The sequence below is a fragment of the Prosopis cineraria genome, unplaced genomic scaffold (assembly GCF_029017545.1).
Source record: "Prosopis cineraria cultivar Desert tree isolate PC_DT_omini unplaced genomic scaffold, ASM2901754v1 PC3, whole genome shotgun sequence".
Taxonomy (NCBI): Eukaryota; Viridiplantae; Streptophyta; class Magnoliopsida; order Fabales; family Fabaceae; genus Prosopis; species Prosopis cineraria.
The window spans coordinates 3,714,703-3,727,989 of NW_026555334.1; the positions used below are offsets into that span (position 1 = coordinate 3,714,703).

General features: G+C 33.3%; 2 protein-coding genes across 4 annotated transcripts; one reads left to right on the plus strand and one right to left on the minus strand.

The window, feature by feature from the left end:
- Positions 1-433: 433 nt before the first annotated feature.
- On the plus strand, positions 434-3,209 carry LOC129305877 (uncharacterized). Its single transcript, XM_054946045.1, has 3 exons — positions 434-595; positions 1,277-1,362; positions 2,560-3,209. Exons 2-3 carry the CDS (start codon positions 1,287-1,289, stop codon positions 3,039-3,041), a joined length of 558 nt encoding a protein of 185 aa, XP_054802020.1. The 5' UTR covers positions 434-595; positions 1,277-1,286; the 3' UTR covers positions 3,042-3,209.
- Positions 3,210-4,748: 1,539 nt separating this feature from the next.
- On the minus strand, positions 4,749-10,402 carry LOC129305875 (uncharacterized). Of its 3 annotated transcripts, none has more exons than XR_008592053.1 (8): positions 10,243-10,402; positions 9,016-9,064; positions 8,681-8,927; positions 7,884-8,036; positions 7,155-7,260; positions 6,925-7,039; positions 5,178-5,358; positions 4,749-5,005 (listed from the first exon to the last, which is right to left on the minus strand). XR_008592053.1 is itself a non-coding variant. In XM_054946044.1 (8 exons), exons 3-8 carry the CDS (start codon positions 9,061-9,063, stop codon positions 4,967-4,969), a joined length of 708 nt encoding a protein of 235 aa, XP_054802019.1. In that variant the 5' UTR covers position 9,064; positions 9,806-9,890; positions 10,243-10,396; the 3' UTR covers positions 4,749-4,966. The 3 variants fall into 3 exon arrangements, 2 of the variants coding, with proteins under 2 accessions (XP_054802019.1, XP_054802018.1); XM_054946044.1 differs by lacking the exon at positions 5,178-5,358 and adding an exon at positions 9,806-9,890 and having other exon boundaries at positions 10,243-10,396; XM_054946043.1 differs by lacking the exon at positions 5,178-5,358.
- Positions 10,403-13,287: the final 2,885 nt, after the last annotated feature.

The window sequence follows — 13,287 nt, forward strand, 5'->3', positions numbered from 1 at the left end:
ATATTTTTTTATTATTTTTTTATTTTTAAAATATATTTTATAAAACATCGATTCTTGAAATAATAAAATAAATACAATTTCAAACAACTTAAGACTCTTGCATCCACAATACAATCCTTAAATTTTACAAGTGTTTAACTCTTCGCCACAATCTTTACAGACTCAAAATCTCACTTAAGAATATTTCACCTTAAATATTTATGCAAACAACAATGAATTCCTTTTTATGGAAGCAAAAAAAAAAAAGCTAAAAGGGCTGTACATCAACCCGACTCCAAACTCCAAACAACTCAGAGCGAGTGGTTCAACCCGGCCATGGGGACCGCATTGATGAGAAATTGCAAGCTGACCCGTTATAGAAACCGGGTTAGTATCTGGGTCGATCCGAATTGAGGACCTAAAGTTCGGGTCTTAGAAAGTTGATCCAGTACCGACTGTCTTGTCGTGCGCCGTCCCATTGCTGTTGTTCCTTTCGCTGGATTTGATTTATTGTGCGCTGCCTCGACGCAGCGACGCAGCGAACGACGTTGTCGGTGCCCGAGTGAGGCAGCTGGATCGTGTGCGCCGCTGTGACTGGAAACTAGTCTTTCTTCAGGTTCTTTTTCCCTCCTTTTTCTGTACTCTGCTTTGTGTTATACATATGGTATAGTGTGATTTGTGATAGTGTAAGTGCCGATTATGTTAGTTGAATTGAGACTGTTGTTTTTGTTCAGTGTGATGATGTGGTAATGACTATGACCCTATATTGTGGTCAATTCATGTTCTTGAAGCCTTCGACTTTCATTAGAGAATACAAAGGAAATATTCAGATATATACTTAGTCTCTAGTTAACAATATGGTATCATAGAGATAAAATGGGTACGAGCAAGAAAGTGACAATGAAGGTGGTCTCGTGCTCTTCTTAAATCCTGATTGTCTTCGCGGGTCTCATGTTCTAGTGTTTGAGGAAAGGGAAGAAACTAGAAAAGTGTTTGCCTTTTGTGACATATGTAGGGTTTGTGGCTGAGTACGAAGGAGTGAATTATTTTGGATTTGTTTTGTCTCTGTGTTTATGCTGGAAAAGAGTATGATTGAACGAAGAGTTTAAATTTTGGTCGAGAAATGACCATGAAAATAGGTAGGAATTGCCTCCCTCGTTCCCTTTCTTTAGTTTTTGAAATCAGCCATTTATTTAAGGCTACTGTATTATAATATTCGGGTCAAAAAACTACAGAATTAGGGATATATTAATCTCAAATGACGAAATAAACGCTGAAATAGCTCAAATACTTGCAGTTGCCTTCCCATGGGTGTTAGGATGTTGCAGCGGCGGTTGATTCCATTCCTTTCACGACAATACCCTCGCAACCAAAACTCTGAAGGTTCGTCCTTCTTTCATTTTCCTTTATAAACCCTTGATACCTTAAGGAGGCCCCCCTGCGCCCCCCGGGGGGGGGGGGGTTACTAAATTGAATGGTTGATCACTTAGGTTTTAATGCTTGTGTCGTTTCATGTGTATTCTGGAGTGTATGAATGGAACTCTCTCATCATGAAATGTGGTAATACCCTTTGGAAAATGTTCATTTCTGTGCTTATTGTTTTTGACATTTTCTGGTTTAAATCTAGTTTTTCCTGGTCTAAGTATCTATTAACCAAGGCTCATGTGATAAATTGGATCAATTATGCATATGTGTTGGCTAATCATACTTGATTTATCTGAGTGTAACTTTTATGTCATAAATCTAAACTATTTAGAGCTTGAAACTTATGCATAAACCTAAGACCATTTGTTTAATAATTAGGATGGCCACGAAATGTCTTGATATAACCCTGCTTGAAAGTTGAAATATATGTAATAGATTAATTGTGTTTATATAGTCCATGGCTATGCTTAAATGATGTTGCATTGGAGTCAAAAGTCAATACTATTTTGACTAATAAGAAAAACTTCGTTTTGCCAAAAGCAAGGAAAATTTGTTTTAATCAACTGCTGAAGGTTTTATGTAAATATAGAATGAAAAGAAAAACAGGGATTGGAAAGAAAAGGAAAAGAGGTCTATATAGTTGCAATTGGACCCTGTTTTAAATAATCTAACGTTTATATCTGGTTTTTTTTTGGCAGAAGAATATGATTTCTGATATTATATTTTCTTTCTTTCATTCTTTCTTTTGGATAATATGTTAGTAATATGGTCATACTCTCAAGTGTCAACTTGTGAGTGTCTCCTGCTCAACTAATTGCATGTTTAAGCCTCTTGTGAACTTTAGCTTTTGCCTTTAGAGCTTAACTTTTGGACACATTTCGACATGATGGATGCATAAATTCTTTTATTTGTATACATTCAAGAGTGAATAGGTTTGATGCCCATGTCTTGTAGATAGGGAAAAAACATGATATAAAAGCATCTCCTTATTTGGGACCCGACAATACTTGAACATGAACTAGTTGGTATTTCTCTAATGGATACTAGATGATTGTCCAAAAGAGGGGAAGAAAGAGAAAAAAGGAGGGGGGGTTATCTCCTTGTATTACATTTACATGTTTGTTTTGTTATTTAATGTTTTCGTGGTGGTTGCAGTATCCTCTTGGCATTCTTCTATCAATGCAATATTAACCAGATATGGACTTAATAATAGGGGAGTTCAGACACAAACAAATCCATCTAACCATGTAAGTGAAGAAAATTCAGAAGATAAGGAAGCTCTCAGCCTTAAGCCAAGTTCTGACCCAAAAATCAGTACTGAGAGTTCTTCTGTAAAATTTTCTGCCAAGTCCAGTTTGAAAACGTCCTCAAGGCATGATCTTGCAATGATTTTCACCTGTAAGGTCTGTGAAACAAGATCCATCAAGACAGTTTGTCGTGAATCCTATGAGAAAGGTGTGGTGGTTGCAAGGTGTGGTGGCTGTAATAATCTACACCTGATTGCAGATCGTCTTGGGTGGTTTGGTGAGCCAGGAAGTGTCGAGGATTTCTTGGCCGCTCGTGGAGAAGATGTGAAAAAAGGTTCCATTGACACACTGAATCTTACGCTAGAAGATATAGCTGGAACAAAATCTTGAGAAGCTGAAATTTGACAAATACATGGCTAAACTTGAGTGAATTGTCTATAATTCTTTGAAAGTTGGAAGAATTGTAACATATAGTATATTTTTCATTGAAGTAAGTTGGAAGGGTTGTAATTTCAAAACTAAGAAGTTATTGGTAAAATATGCAAAGTTTGAAGGGGATTTTGCATGTGTACTTTTAGCAAGCTCTTGGATTTGGATTTTAGTTTTAAAATTTGAAATTTGAAATTCATGTATTTACAATTCTTTATTTGGGTAGTTTAAAGTTTTCAAATGAAAAAAAAAGAGTTGAGATTTGAAGCAAACAAAAAATTCAGAGCAATTAATTTGCCTATATTTTTCAATCGAACATGGACAAAATCATGCATAAGAATGAAATATGAGAAAATATGAGAATTATAAAGATATTAATAATGAAAACTTGAAGATAATGAAAGGTTTGAAGTGCTTAGAATTTTAAATAATTAAAATGTTGAGAAAATTTAAAATTACAGAGAATTGATGATAAAAAATAAGTTTGGATTTAAATTAAATTCAAATTCATAAGTTTATGAATTAAAATAAAGGATTTAGTTTAAATTTAAATCTAAATTCTCATAAATTCAAACAAACTATTAATTTTATTTTTTATTGTTGATGATTAGAATATAGAAATACCGTATTCATTTGATTATTTTCACCTAAAGAACCTGAAACCATAATTTCTCCTCTTTTCTGCTTATACATGTCTTCAAGTGTTGTTTTCTCAAGCACTAAAGTGTCGCTCGCAATTGGCTAACCCTCCCAAATGTTGCGTACAATCATGCCGAGTCACCGACTTACCAATTGAGCAACAAAAACAAGGGTTTGAGTCGCTTTCACATTTTCATAGTGGCTAAGAGTAAAAGCTTTCATGGCTGTCCTTTAGCACAATACTTTGCTATATATAAAATGCAAGTAATTTCATTGTGTAGATCTACATTCAATTATGAGAGTATTCAAAATTTTGACCCTAATTCTCCGCAAATTCATGTGGCATAGTGTTTGGGAAGAATGACAAGTAGTTAATGTCAAATTAGGAATTTCAATATTAAAACATGGGAGAATGAGTACTAAGTTTAAAAATTTTTATTTTGACATTAACTTTTTTCTAAGGTCCTTATTTGTCATTATCCCTAATTTTCTTTTACTTTTTTTAATTCATAGTAGATAACAAACTATAACAAGTCAATCCATACAAAATATAAAAAAATAAAATACAAGTAGAAATGATACGATTTATTTTAAATTCCTTAATTCATATAAAAGCATGAGGCCTATTCAAGTTTATATTAATTTTGTAACTAGAAAAATCCACAAAATTTTAACAAAATGAAGTCAATGTAATTTAGTTCGGCTAAATTTCAAATAAATTATACCTTAGTCTTTAGATTCTTGTTATCCATACACCTATCTATGTATGTATGCAAGAGAGAAATAAAAGTTTGGGGAAGTAGAATGCTCAATGAGACCAAGACATGTCTCTGGACTTGAAAAATGATTATAGAAATACTTATAGATCACTCATCAACAAGGTCTTTAGATTGACAGCAGAATTTGATTTCACAACCTCATGAGTTATGGGACAAATCCTTACTTAGTAGACCAACTTTTATTGCCGTTATCCATACACACACATATAATTCGCTAAATCTAGGAAGTAAAGCATTAGCAGGGTAAAAGTGAGTTAGAAGCTATCAAAATATATATATATATATATATATAATTTATGCAAGAAATGATCAAATCATATCAACCAAGTCATTAAGCTCGAAGCATTCAAATATAACTGCCCGATGCATCATCCAACCTACAGAATTTGCTGATCATAACAAAAAAGGCAACTAAGGAACTCAGTGACCAGTCCAAGACATGTAATTATCCCTGTTGGAATACTGAGTCTAATCATCATCCACTGGATTGTGGTCGTTCTTCACAATCTGCAAGGAAAGGAAAGCATTCATTCCGTTAGAACTGCAGAAAGCCTAGCTCAACCGATTGGCGCATGCTATATACAACAAAGATAATGTCATGAATTTTTCAAAAGGATTGTAATGAGCCTGAGCCTTGTTGTAGATAAATACAATGACAACATGCAATCCAAGTACTAACCTCATTTAGATTAGTGTTGATAAAAGCGAAAGATGCACTCAAAACGCAAGGTCTATAAAATGCCTTAAGCGCAAGGTGCTAGAAAGGCGCGTTGTCATGGGGCCATTACTCTTTCCCCAAAAAACTAGCTCCATGAGGCATATAATGCACTCATTTATACAGCTAGAACCCTCCCGAAGTCCTTCCAATGTAGGATGTAACAGCATGTCCAAGTGAGGTGAAGTAATGCCGTGTGAAAATGCATAATGGACATACAACAAGCCATAGATAAAAAGGCAACTGTAAATTTACTTGACCTTCATGGACATACTCTGAAAAATTATGTCATATAAAGAAAACATAGAAAAAAGTAGCAATCATTTTATACATCATGAATAATATTATGGGGAATTGCAACTAGGCACCAAAAGGCGCCTGTCTTTTGCTTGAGAGAGGCGCACACAAGGCACCCAAAGGCAAGCACTTGAGCGTACTCATCGCCTCTCTTCACATGAGAGGCGATGAGGCTGTTCTGGGCACAACACTAATTTAGATAAGGCTTGTTATTGTCATTATTTAATGCAACGAGTCATATAAAAACGAATCCAGTAATAGAGTATTCAACTTCATTTACCTGTATAATTTTTATTTTTCTTAAGAAATAAATTACTAAAATAAAAGCATACCATCACCAACACTGCATTACTCATTAAAAATGTCCTATTTTCTTTCCACGAATGAATCGTCAAGGTAGTAAGGGAAAAATAAATCCCCATTAACAGATGATACTCAGCTTTCTACCAAAACCCTAGAGTGAGGGAATGCGCCTTAAACTTCATTAATGAAAGACAAAATATCAAGATTCAACTTCAGCATGATAGAAGAGAAACTGATACGACCCTCTATTCTAACAAGCTTAAAACAATCAAAAACCAGAAAATACAGTACAAATGAGACTGAAAATACTCTTGCTGAATAATGAAATCAAATTACAATGAAGATAATGATTCAAGTGAACCCCAACTCTCTTATACAAGCACTGAAACTACAATCATATAAAGTTGAACAGTACACCGAACTTTACAAAATACACCCCCACAGAACAGGAGCACAAGACATCAGCCACTGGACTTTTGAGAGGCCAGTACTCTCCCAAACACACTCCACTCTTCAAAAGATGGAACTCCCTCCCTTTGGCAGAAATGAAGGATTTAAAGACCAAAAAGCTACAAGTCTATACCCTAGCTGTACGTAAGTCCTACTCACATGCCACTTCCTTTCCCATACACAGCCAGGAGCCCCAGCATAATTCTTTTGTCCACTGGAGTTGCTCTTTCCTACACCATTTCCCTTATTATAGATTATGCTATAGGCCCTAGGAAATGATTAATAAATCTTTTCTAAATCTTCAGCTCTATCAGAAACACACAAATTGAGGACATGACGTGATAACAACAGTAGACTTTAAAAAGTTAAAACACTTGATTTTAAACAAATAAAGATGATGCCAAATACCTTGTTCATATCTGACAGAAACATCCTTAGAAAACACATGAACAGAACATCAAAGGGTCACCAGAGATAAAGCCACATCGCACAGAGCATTTAAAGACACAAGCACTTGATAAAAAACCAAGGCATCTAAAGATAAGGCTTTTTTTTTTTTTTGTCAATGCTAAAGATAAGGCACTTATCGCCTACTATTGAATTAAATAAACAGAAGACAATGACCACAAAACCTTGTATAATTTACATTCAAAGACACTACCTGAGATACATATTCTTTGATCTTGTCACTAATGGGTCCATCTAAAGCTCTTTCAGCGAGTTCATAATATAGAGTATTGCCCTCAGGACCATTGACGTTGTCCTTCTGTAAATATCTGCAAACGAAAAGATAACCCAAGAGTTACTTTATTCTTCTTGAGACAGTTTTGGCAAGTAGACGCACCATAAACTGCAACAGCTCATTAAAAAACCACAAGATTGAGCAATCACCTTTGCTGAACAAGAAGTTCTAATGCATGCTTGACGTTTCCAAATAGGGGATGGCTTTCTTCATTTTCAGACAAACCCATTCTCCTCATATGGGTAAAGAGACTTTCTACAGAGCATTCTCAAGAAAAGGAGTTCTAAGGTTACAGACAAAGCAGCTGAATGGGTGAAAATATTATTACTGAGAAAAAGGACACAGAAAGAGCAGATAATTTTATTCCATCATTGAACCAATGCTTCTTTTATGCATTACACATAATAGGCACTTTATGAACCTAGGCCAAAAAAATTTACAATAGAATCTCTAAAAGTAAGGTTGTTGACAATAAGCTCCAAAAATTCGAGAAAAGAGAGGGGGAATAGGAATGCTATTCTCTCACTCAAGATGAGAGTAAATATAAATCATGCCCAGTTTGGATTAAGTGAACATCAAACTAGGCTCTTGAAAAGAAAACCAACTGTTTTTTGATGTGTAGGCGTATAAATCACTGCAATCATATGGTTCTATATTTTTGTTTCAAAAAATGCCAATCAAGCTCCTGGTTCTATCATAATAGACTAGATTCTTTGCACCATATAGTTTGCATTTGAACTATATATTTTCAGATTCCTTCAACACCGAAATAATCCATCTGGACACTACAATATAGTTGCATTTGACTATCAAAAGTCTACCATTTGCTCATGCATACATAAATAAATCAGGTTTAAAAGACTAAATCTGCAATATACCCGCAGGAATTTTCCCACCAGCAAGATGTACAATGCTAACAATGACAAAAGTGAAACCAGTCAGATGTGCAGTATTTACATCCACAACATATTTTTTGTAAACATTGGGAGGTAGCTGACTAATGAGGATGTAGGATTTTGAATCTGCAACATCTGGAAGAAAGCAAGCAAGTATAATTAGCGAAATGGATAGCAACAACTAGAAGAGGAGTACAGACAGATTTGAATGTAAAAGCAATTTATTACAGTTTTTTTCACTTTTTCTTTCTTGCTTGCTTCTCTTTAACCATATATGCACACCTTATTACATTACAATATCAATGAAAACTTATCATACTTATCATATACCAATACAAGGTAAAAGGTTTTTCCTCTTTTTGTTTGACCAGATGTGCACACGCAATATCAATAAAAAATCATCATATACCTATCCAATGTAAAGGTATCCATGTCAGTTTACGTTCCCAACCCAACCATAAAATATACTTCCTTAGAGCTATATCTTCCTATCATTCATAAAGGTAGAAACCACATAATTTTTGAACCATCAAAATTCATTTTAAGTCATTATGATCCATAATGCCCACAAAAACCAATGTGATCAATGAGAAATATGCATAAAACATTAGCAACCAAGACCATGCATGATATGATTAAAAAGAAAAAGGTCCATATAGTGGTTCCATTAAATCTGCATAAATTGCTCAAATTATTCATTAAAATTTCAGCCAATATGGGGATTCAAGAGGCTGCCTATTGTAAAAGTCTTGCATAACAAGAACAACTTGATTTCTCACTTTGTTGAGAAAGCTGTGACTGGTTTTTGGACGACGGTTGGGATCTTTGAAGCTCTCTCATTTCATAGCCGAATATGCTAGAAAGCTTATATGTGGCCTCATTTATCACAGAAGCAGGAAGGTTACGCTGGTGATAATTTTTAGTAACCAGTTGAGTAAGCTCAGTTCTCTTAATTGGGCACCCTGAGTTTTGATGAGTTTTAAAAAGCATATAACGGATTACTTCTCCAACAAGCTTGTCTTTTTCCTGGAAGGAAAAGGTAAGTTTTGATTAATCAATTTATCTGACTCAAATATTTAAAAAAGAAAAAATAACGAGTGCTGGAGACACTCACCTCCATTGAAATTCCATACTGTGACCAATCCTCCACTGTAGTTGCCATTCTGCCAACAAGATGCAATATATTACATTGATTTCACTGTCTAACCAATAGGGAATAATACGTCATGATAAAAAAAAATAAAGTTTAAAGGATATCCTTGGAGGTGAAAGAAAATATATAGAGAAGCCTGAGCTAAACAGTAAACAGTGTTCCAGTACCAGTTTATTTCACTATCTTCTATATAGCCTACACACCATTGAGTAAAGTTCATATATGAAGTTTATAACTTCAATTATGAAAGTAGGTTCTCATAAATATTGATATTGACATTAAAAGATGAAAATAGGAAACCAAATATGTATTTGTAAACGCACATATCATATCATGCAAGTTAAACATCAACAAGCTGAAAACCATGAGGGGTTTGTCACTGCACAAGAAGTATCTCACAAGATTTACACTTAGAGAAGAAGTAAATGTTTTATATACAACAGTAGATTAATCCAAGAATTTTTTGTTAGAACAGACCGTGCAACTGTAACATAAAAAATCAATATATCAAATATTAAAAAAAAGAAAGAAAGAAAGAATGAAAGAAATGATCATTTACCAGTGATCAAATTAAACCATCATGTCTAAACCCCCCAAAAGAAAAACACCAATAAGAGGCCCTTTTTAACTCAGAATCACTAAGTTGGATACACATCTAAACCGCAGAATCACAAGCAGACATATTGCAGGAAGACAAAGAACTTCAGTCACTTATCCACTGAAATCTTTGAAATATCCATAGTTGATATACCTTCTAATTTTTGTTCCAGATACTTCCACACAACTCGAGCCAAGTCATTTGCAAGATCATAAATCAGAAATACCTCCAGAATTTTCTAAATTGATGATGAAATAAAGAGATTAATAAACAGAATGCCAATACACAGCAAATCCAACATTGCAAAACAACACAATCAAAAGCATACAAGTCGCTAGCAATCAAAATGAAGAGGGCACAATTATAATAGCCAATCACACACCATTCAAGAAACAACTAGTAAAAAAACAAAGAAATTAAACTCAATCTGTAAATATTCCCAAATTCAAAAGCGTCAACATTCAAACAATTGCACCACCAGATTCGAAGTCAAATTGAAATGAAAAATTCATAGCAAAGCAAGAACACCCACGCAGGGGGGAACAAATTCAAATCTAGCTTCAAATCCAGATTGAACAAATCAATCTCACCGGATTTTGGGAAAGACCCAGAGTTCGAGCCTTCTACACTACTTGTCTGAGAAAGAACAACCACGCAGGGCTGACAACGGTGGACGGCGTCCGACGGAGTGTGGAATGCTTGTCCTTTTCTTTTCTTTTGTTTTTTTTTTGGGGCTAAAGTGGTGTGCTTGTCCTTTTATTTATTTATTTATTTATTTTGTTTTTGGCGCCGAAGTGAAATGATTGTCCGTCCGCAAAGAAAGATGGAATGGAGTGACTGACAAATGGTAATGTCGTAAAATGTATTGGGGAAAGGGCTATTAAAGAGCACTCTCTCAGAAACCCAAAAAAAAAAAAAGCAAAAAAAAAAAAAAGAATACCCCCTCCTGATTTAATAAAATATTTCATTTTAAAATAACTATAAAATAATTTATTTAATAAAAACAATAACAAAAATAATTATATTTTAAAAAATTAAAAATATTTTATATTTTTAAACATCTAACCCCTCAAAAATATCTTATATTTTTTAATAAAAGGAGTAAGAGTTACGTAATTAGCTTATATATTTAATATATTTATATCTAATTAAATTATGAAAAATAAATCTCAATATATTAATAAAATTAATAATAATAATTTTTTATAGGGAAAATAATTTATAAAAAATTTACATATATTAATTTAATTAAAAATAAGTACATTAAATATATAAATTTTCTTGTTATTAAACGATCGGATAAGCAAGGCCAAGAGTAATAACAATTTATTTAGTTGTTTTTTTGTCAAAAAAGAGTCCATTTTATTAATCACAAATACTATAGGCACCAATAACCGAAGCTAAAAAATACTCTAAAAAAAGTTACATACAACCTACCACAACACAACTCACTGAAAAAAGAAAAAACAAACAAAAAAACTAAAAGCAATTAAACAATTTTAACTTTGTTCAAGTCATCACAAGAACAATCAAAAATAAAAATTCTAACAACACTTAAATCAGCAATCAAAAAATCAGATAAAGAAGATGTAACTTTTAAAAGCCATCTGTTAGGACACATTCTCTTAGAACCCATCACTACCAACAAGTTAATAGTTTCATTGCCTTGGCAAACCACCAAAAAAAAAAAAACAAACATCCTTGCATGAATCCCAATCAACTTGAATATCTTGCAACAAATCAATACAATACCTATCATAATCACTTGAAATCTTACCCATAAGAATCTAAAAAAGCACCTCACAATCTATCTTTATAACCACTTTTTTATCAACAAAAGAATTAGTAATTTTTAACTCTTCTAAAACTGTTAAACATTCTGTCATAAAAGGTAAAGAATTAGTCACAATCTTCCCACAACCACCTAAGAAATCACTACAAGAATTTCTACAAACCAAACCAACACTAACTCTCTTACCAAAGTCAGCAAAAGACCCATCAACATTAATTTTAATTTCATTCTCAGCAAGAAATCTCCAAGTAGGACTTTTAGATAATGAATTATGATTACAAGATGGCCCAACAAGATTCAAAAATTTCTTCACACTTCCATACTCAATTACAATCCTTCTAGCATTCACAATAACCTTCGTAGCATCTATTTTATCACTATTAAACACCCAGCTACACCTACTTTTCCATTTTTCACAACAAATAGTAGCTATTAATGCCCTACCTGAAGAATCAATCTGCTAATTATCACATAACACATCCACAAACCACTTAACAACATTTGAGCTATCATAATTAAGCATCAAAAATCCCAAACTATACCCAAAGCAGTAAGCTCTAACTTAAGGGCAAGTAAATAAAAGATGTTCAGTTGATTCAATATTGTCAAAATAGATAAGGCAAAAAACAGAATTAGAACACTTCCTTTTAGTCAAATCTTCCTTTGTAGCTAATGCTTCATTAAGAACCCTCCAAATAAAATGTTTAATTTTAGGAGGAACCTCTAATTTTCAAACACCATTCCAAAGACACCTAGAAGGAAGATAAGAATAATTTTTCTATTATTTTACTGAAACCAAGTCAGCATTTTTAGCCACAAAATAACCAAACTTAACAGAATATGAACCATCCTTATAAGGGATCTAGATCAACTTATCCTTCCCTACCATAACAGGTAATCTGATTTTCAAAATCTCTTCTTTATCCTCTATAGAAATCAAATGACAAATAGAATTTAAATCCTAACAACCATTAACAATTAAAGAAGAGACTCGAACCTTTGTCATCTCCTCACAAACACCTTCACCCTTCAAACACATACTTTTCAATCCCAGAATCCAAGTATCTTGCCAGATACACACCGAATCCCCATCCTAGATTTTCCAAACAGAATTATTTTTCAACAAATCACACCTTCAAGAATACTACTCCATCTCCAAGAAGGTCTTCTCCCCTTCTTAGCTTCAAACAGATAACAATTTAGAAAATAAAGATCCTTTAAAATTTGGCACCAAAAATCATTAGGATTTTGAATCATCCTCCAAGCAATCTTAACAAGAAATGCCTTAGTAATAGCAATAAAATCCCTAAAACTCATAAACTTTTAGTGGCTGTCATTAAACTCCATTTTCTCTAATGAATCTTCCCACCACTATCATCCCCATGACACCACCAAAAATCAAATATTAAACTATCTAACTCTTTACAAGTTTTAACTAGAAAGGCAAAACAAGCCATTGGATAAATGGGGATTGCATTTGCTACAGCGTTAATTAACAATTCTCTACTAGAAAAAGTTAACAGTTTTTGTTTCCATCCTTATATTTTTAGACCCACCTTATTTATAACAAAAGCAACTAAAGTAGCTTTAGCTCTGCCCTAAATAATAAGATGACCTAAATATTTACTTGGCTAATCAATATCAGAAATTTGCATAACCTTAAAGATTTCTCTCCTCAAATTAGTTTAAACATTAATAGAAAAAAAAAGAGAGACAAGATTTCTCCAAATTAATTTCTTGTCCTGAAGTTGCATAACACATTAAGAATTTTTTTCAAAACCAAACAATTAGCTTTCTCTGCCTCAATAAAAAATAGAGAATCATCAACAAAAAATAAATAAGA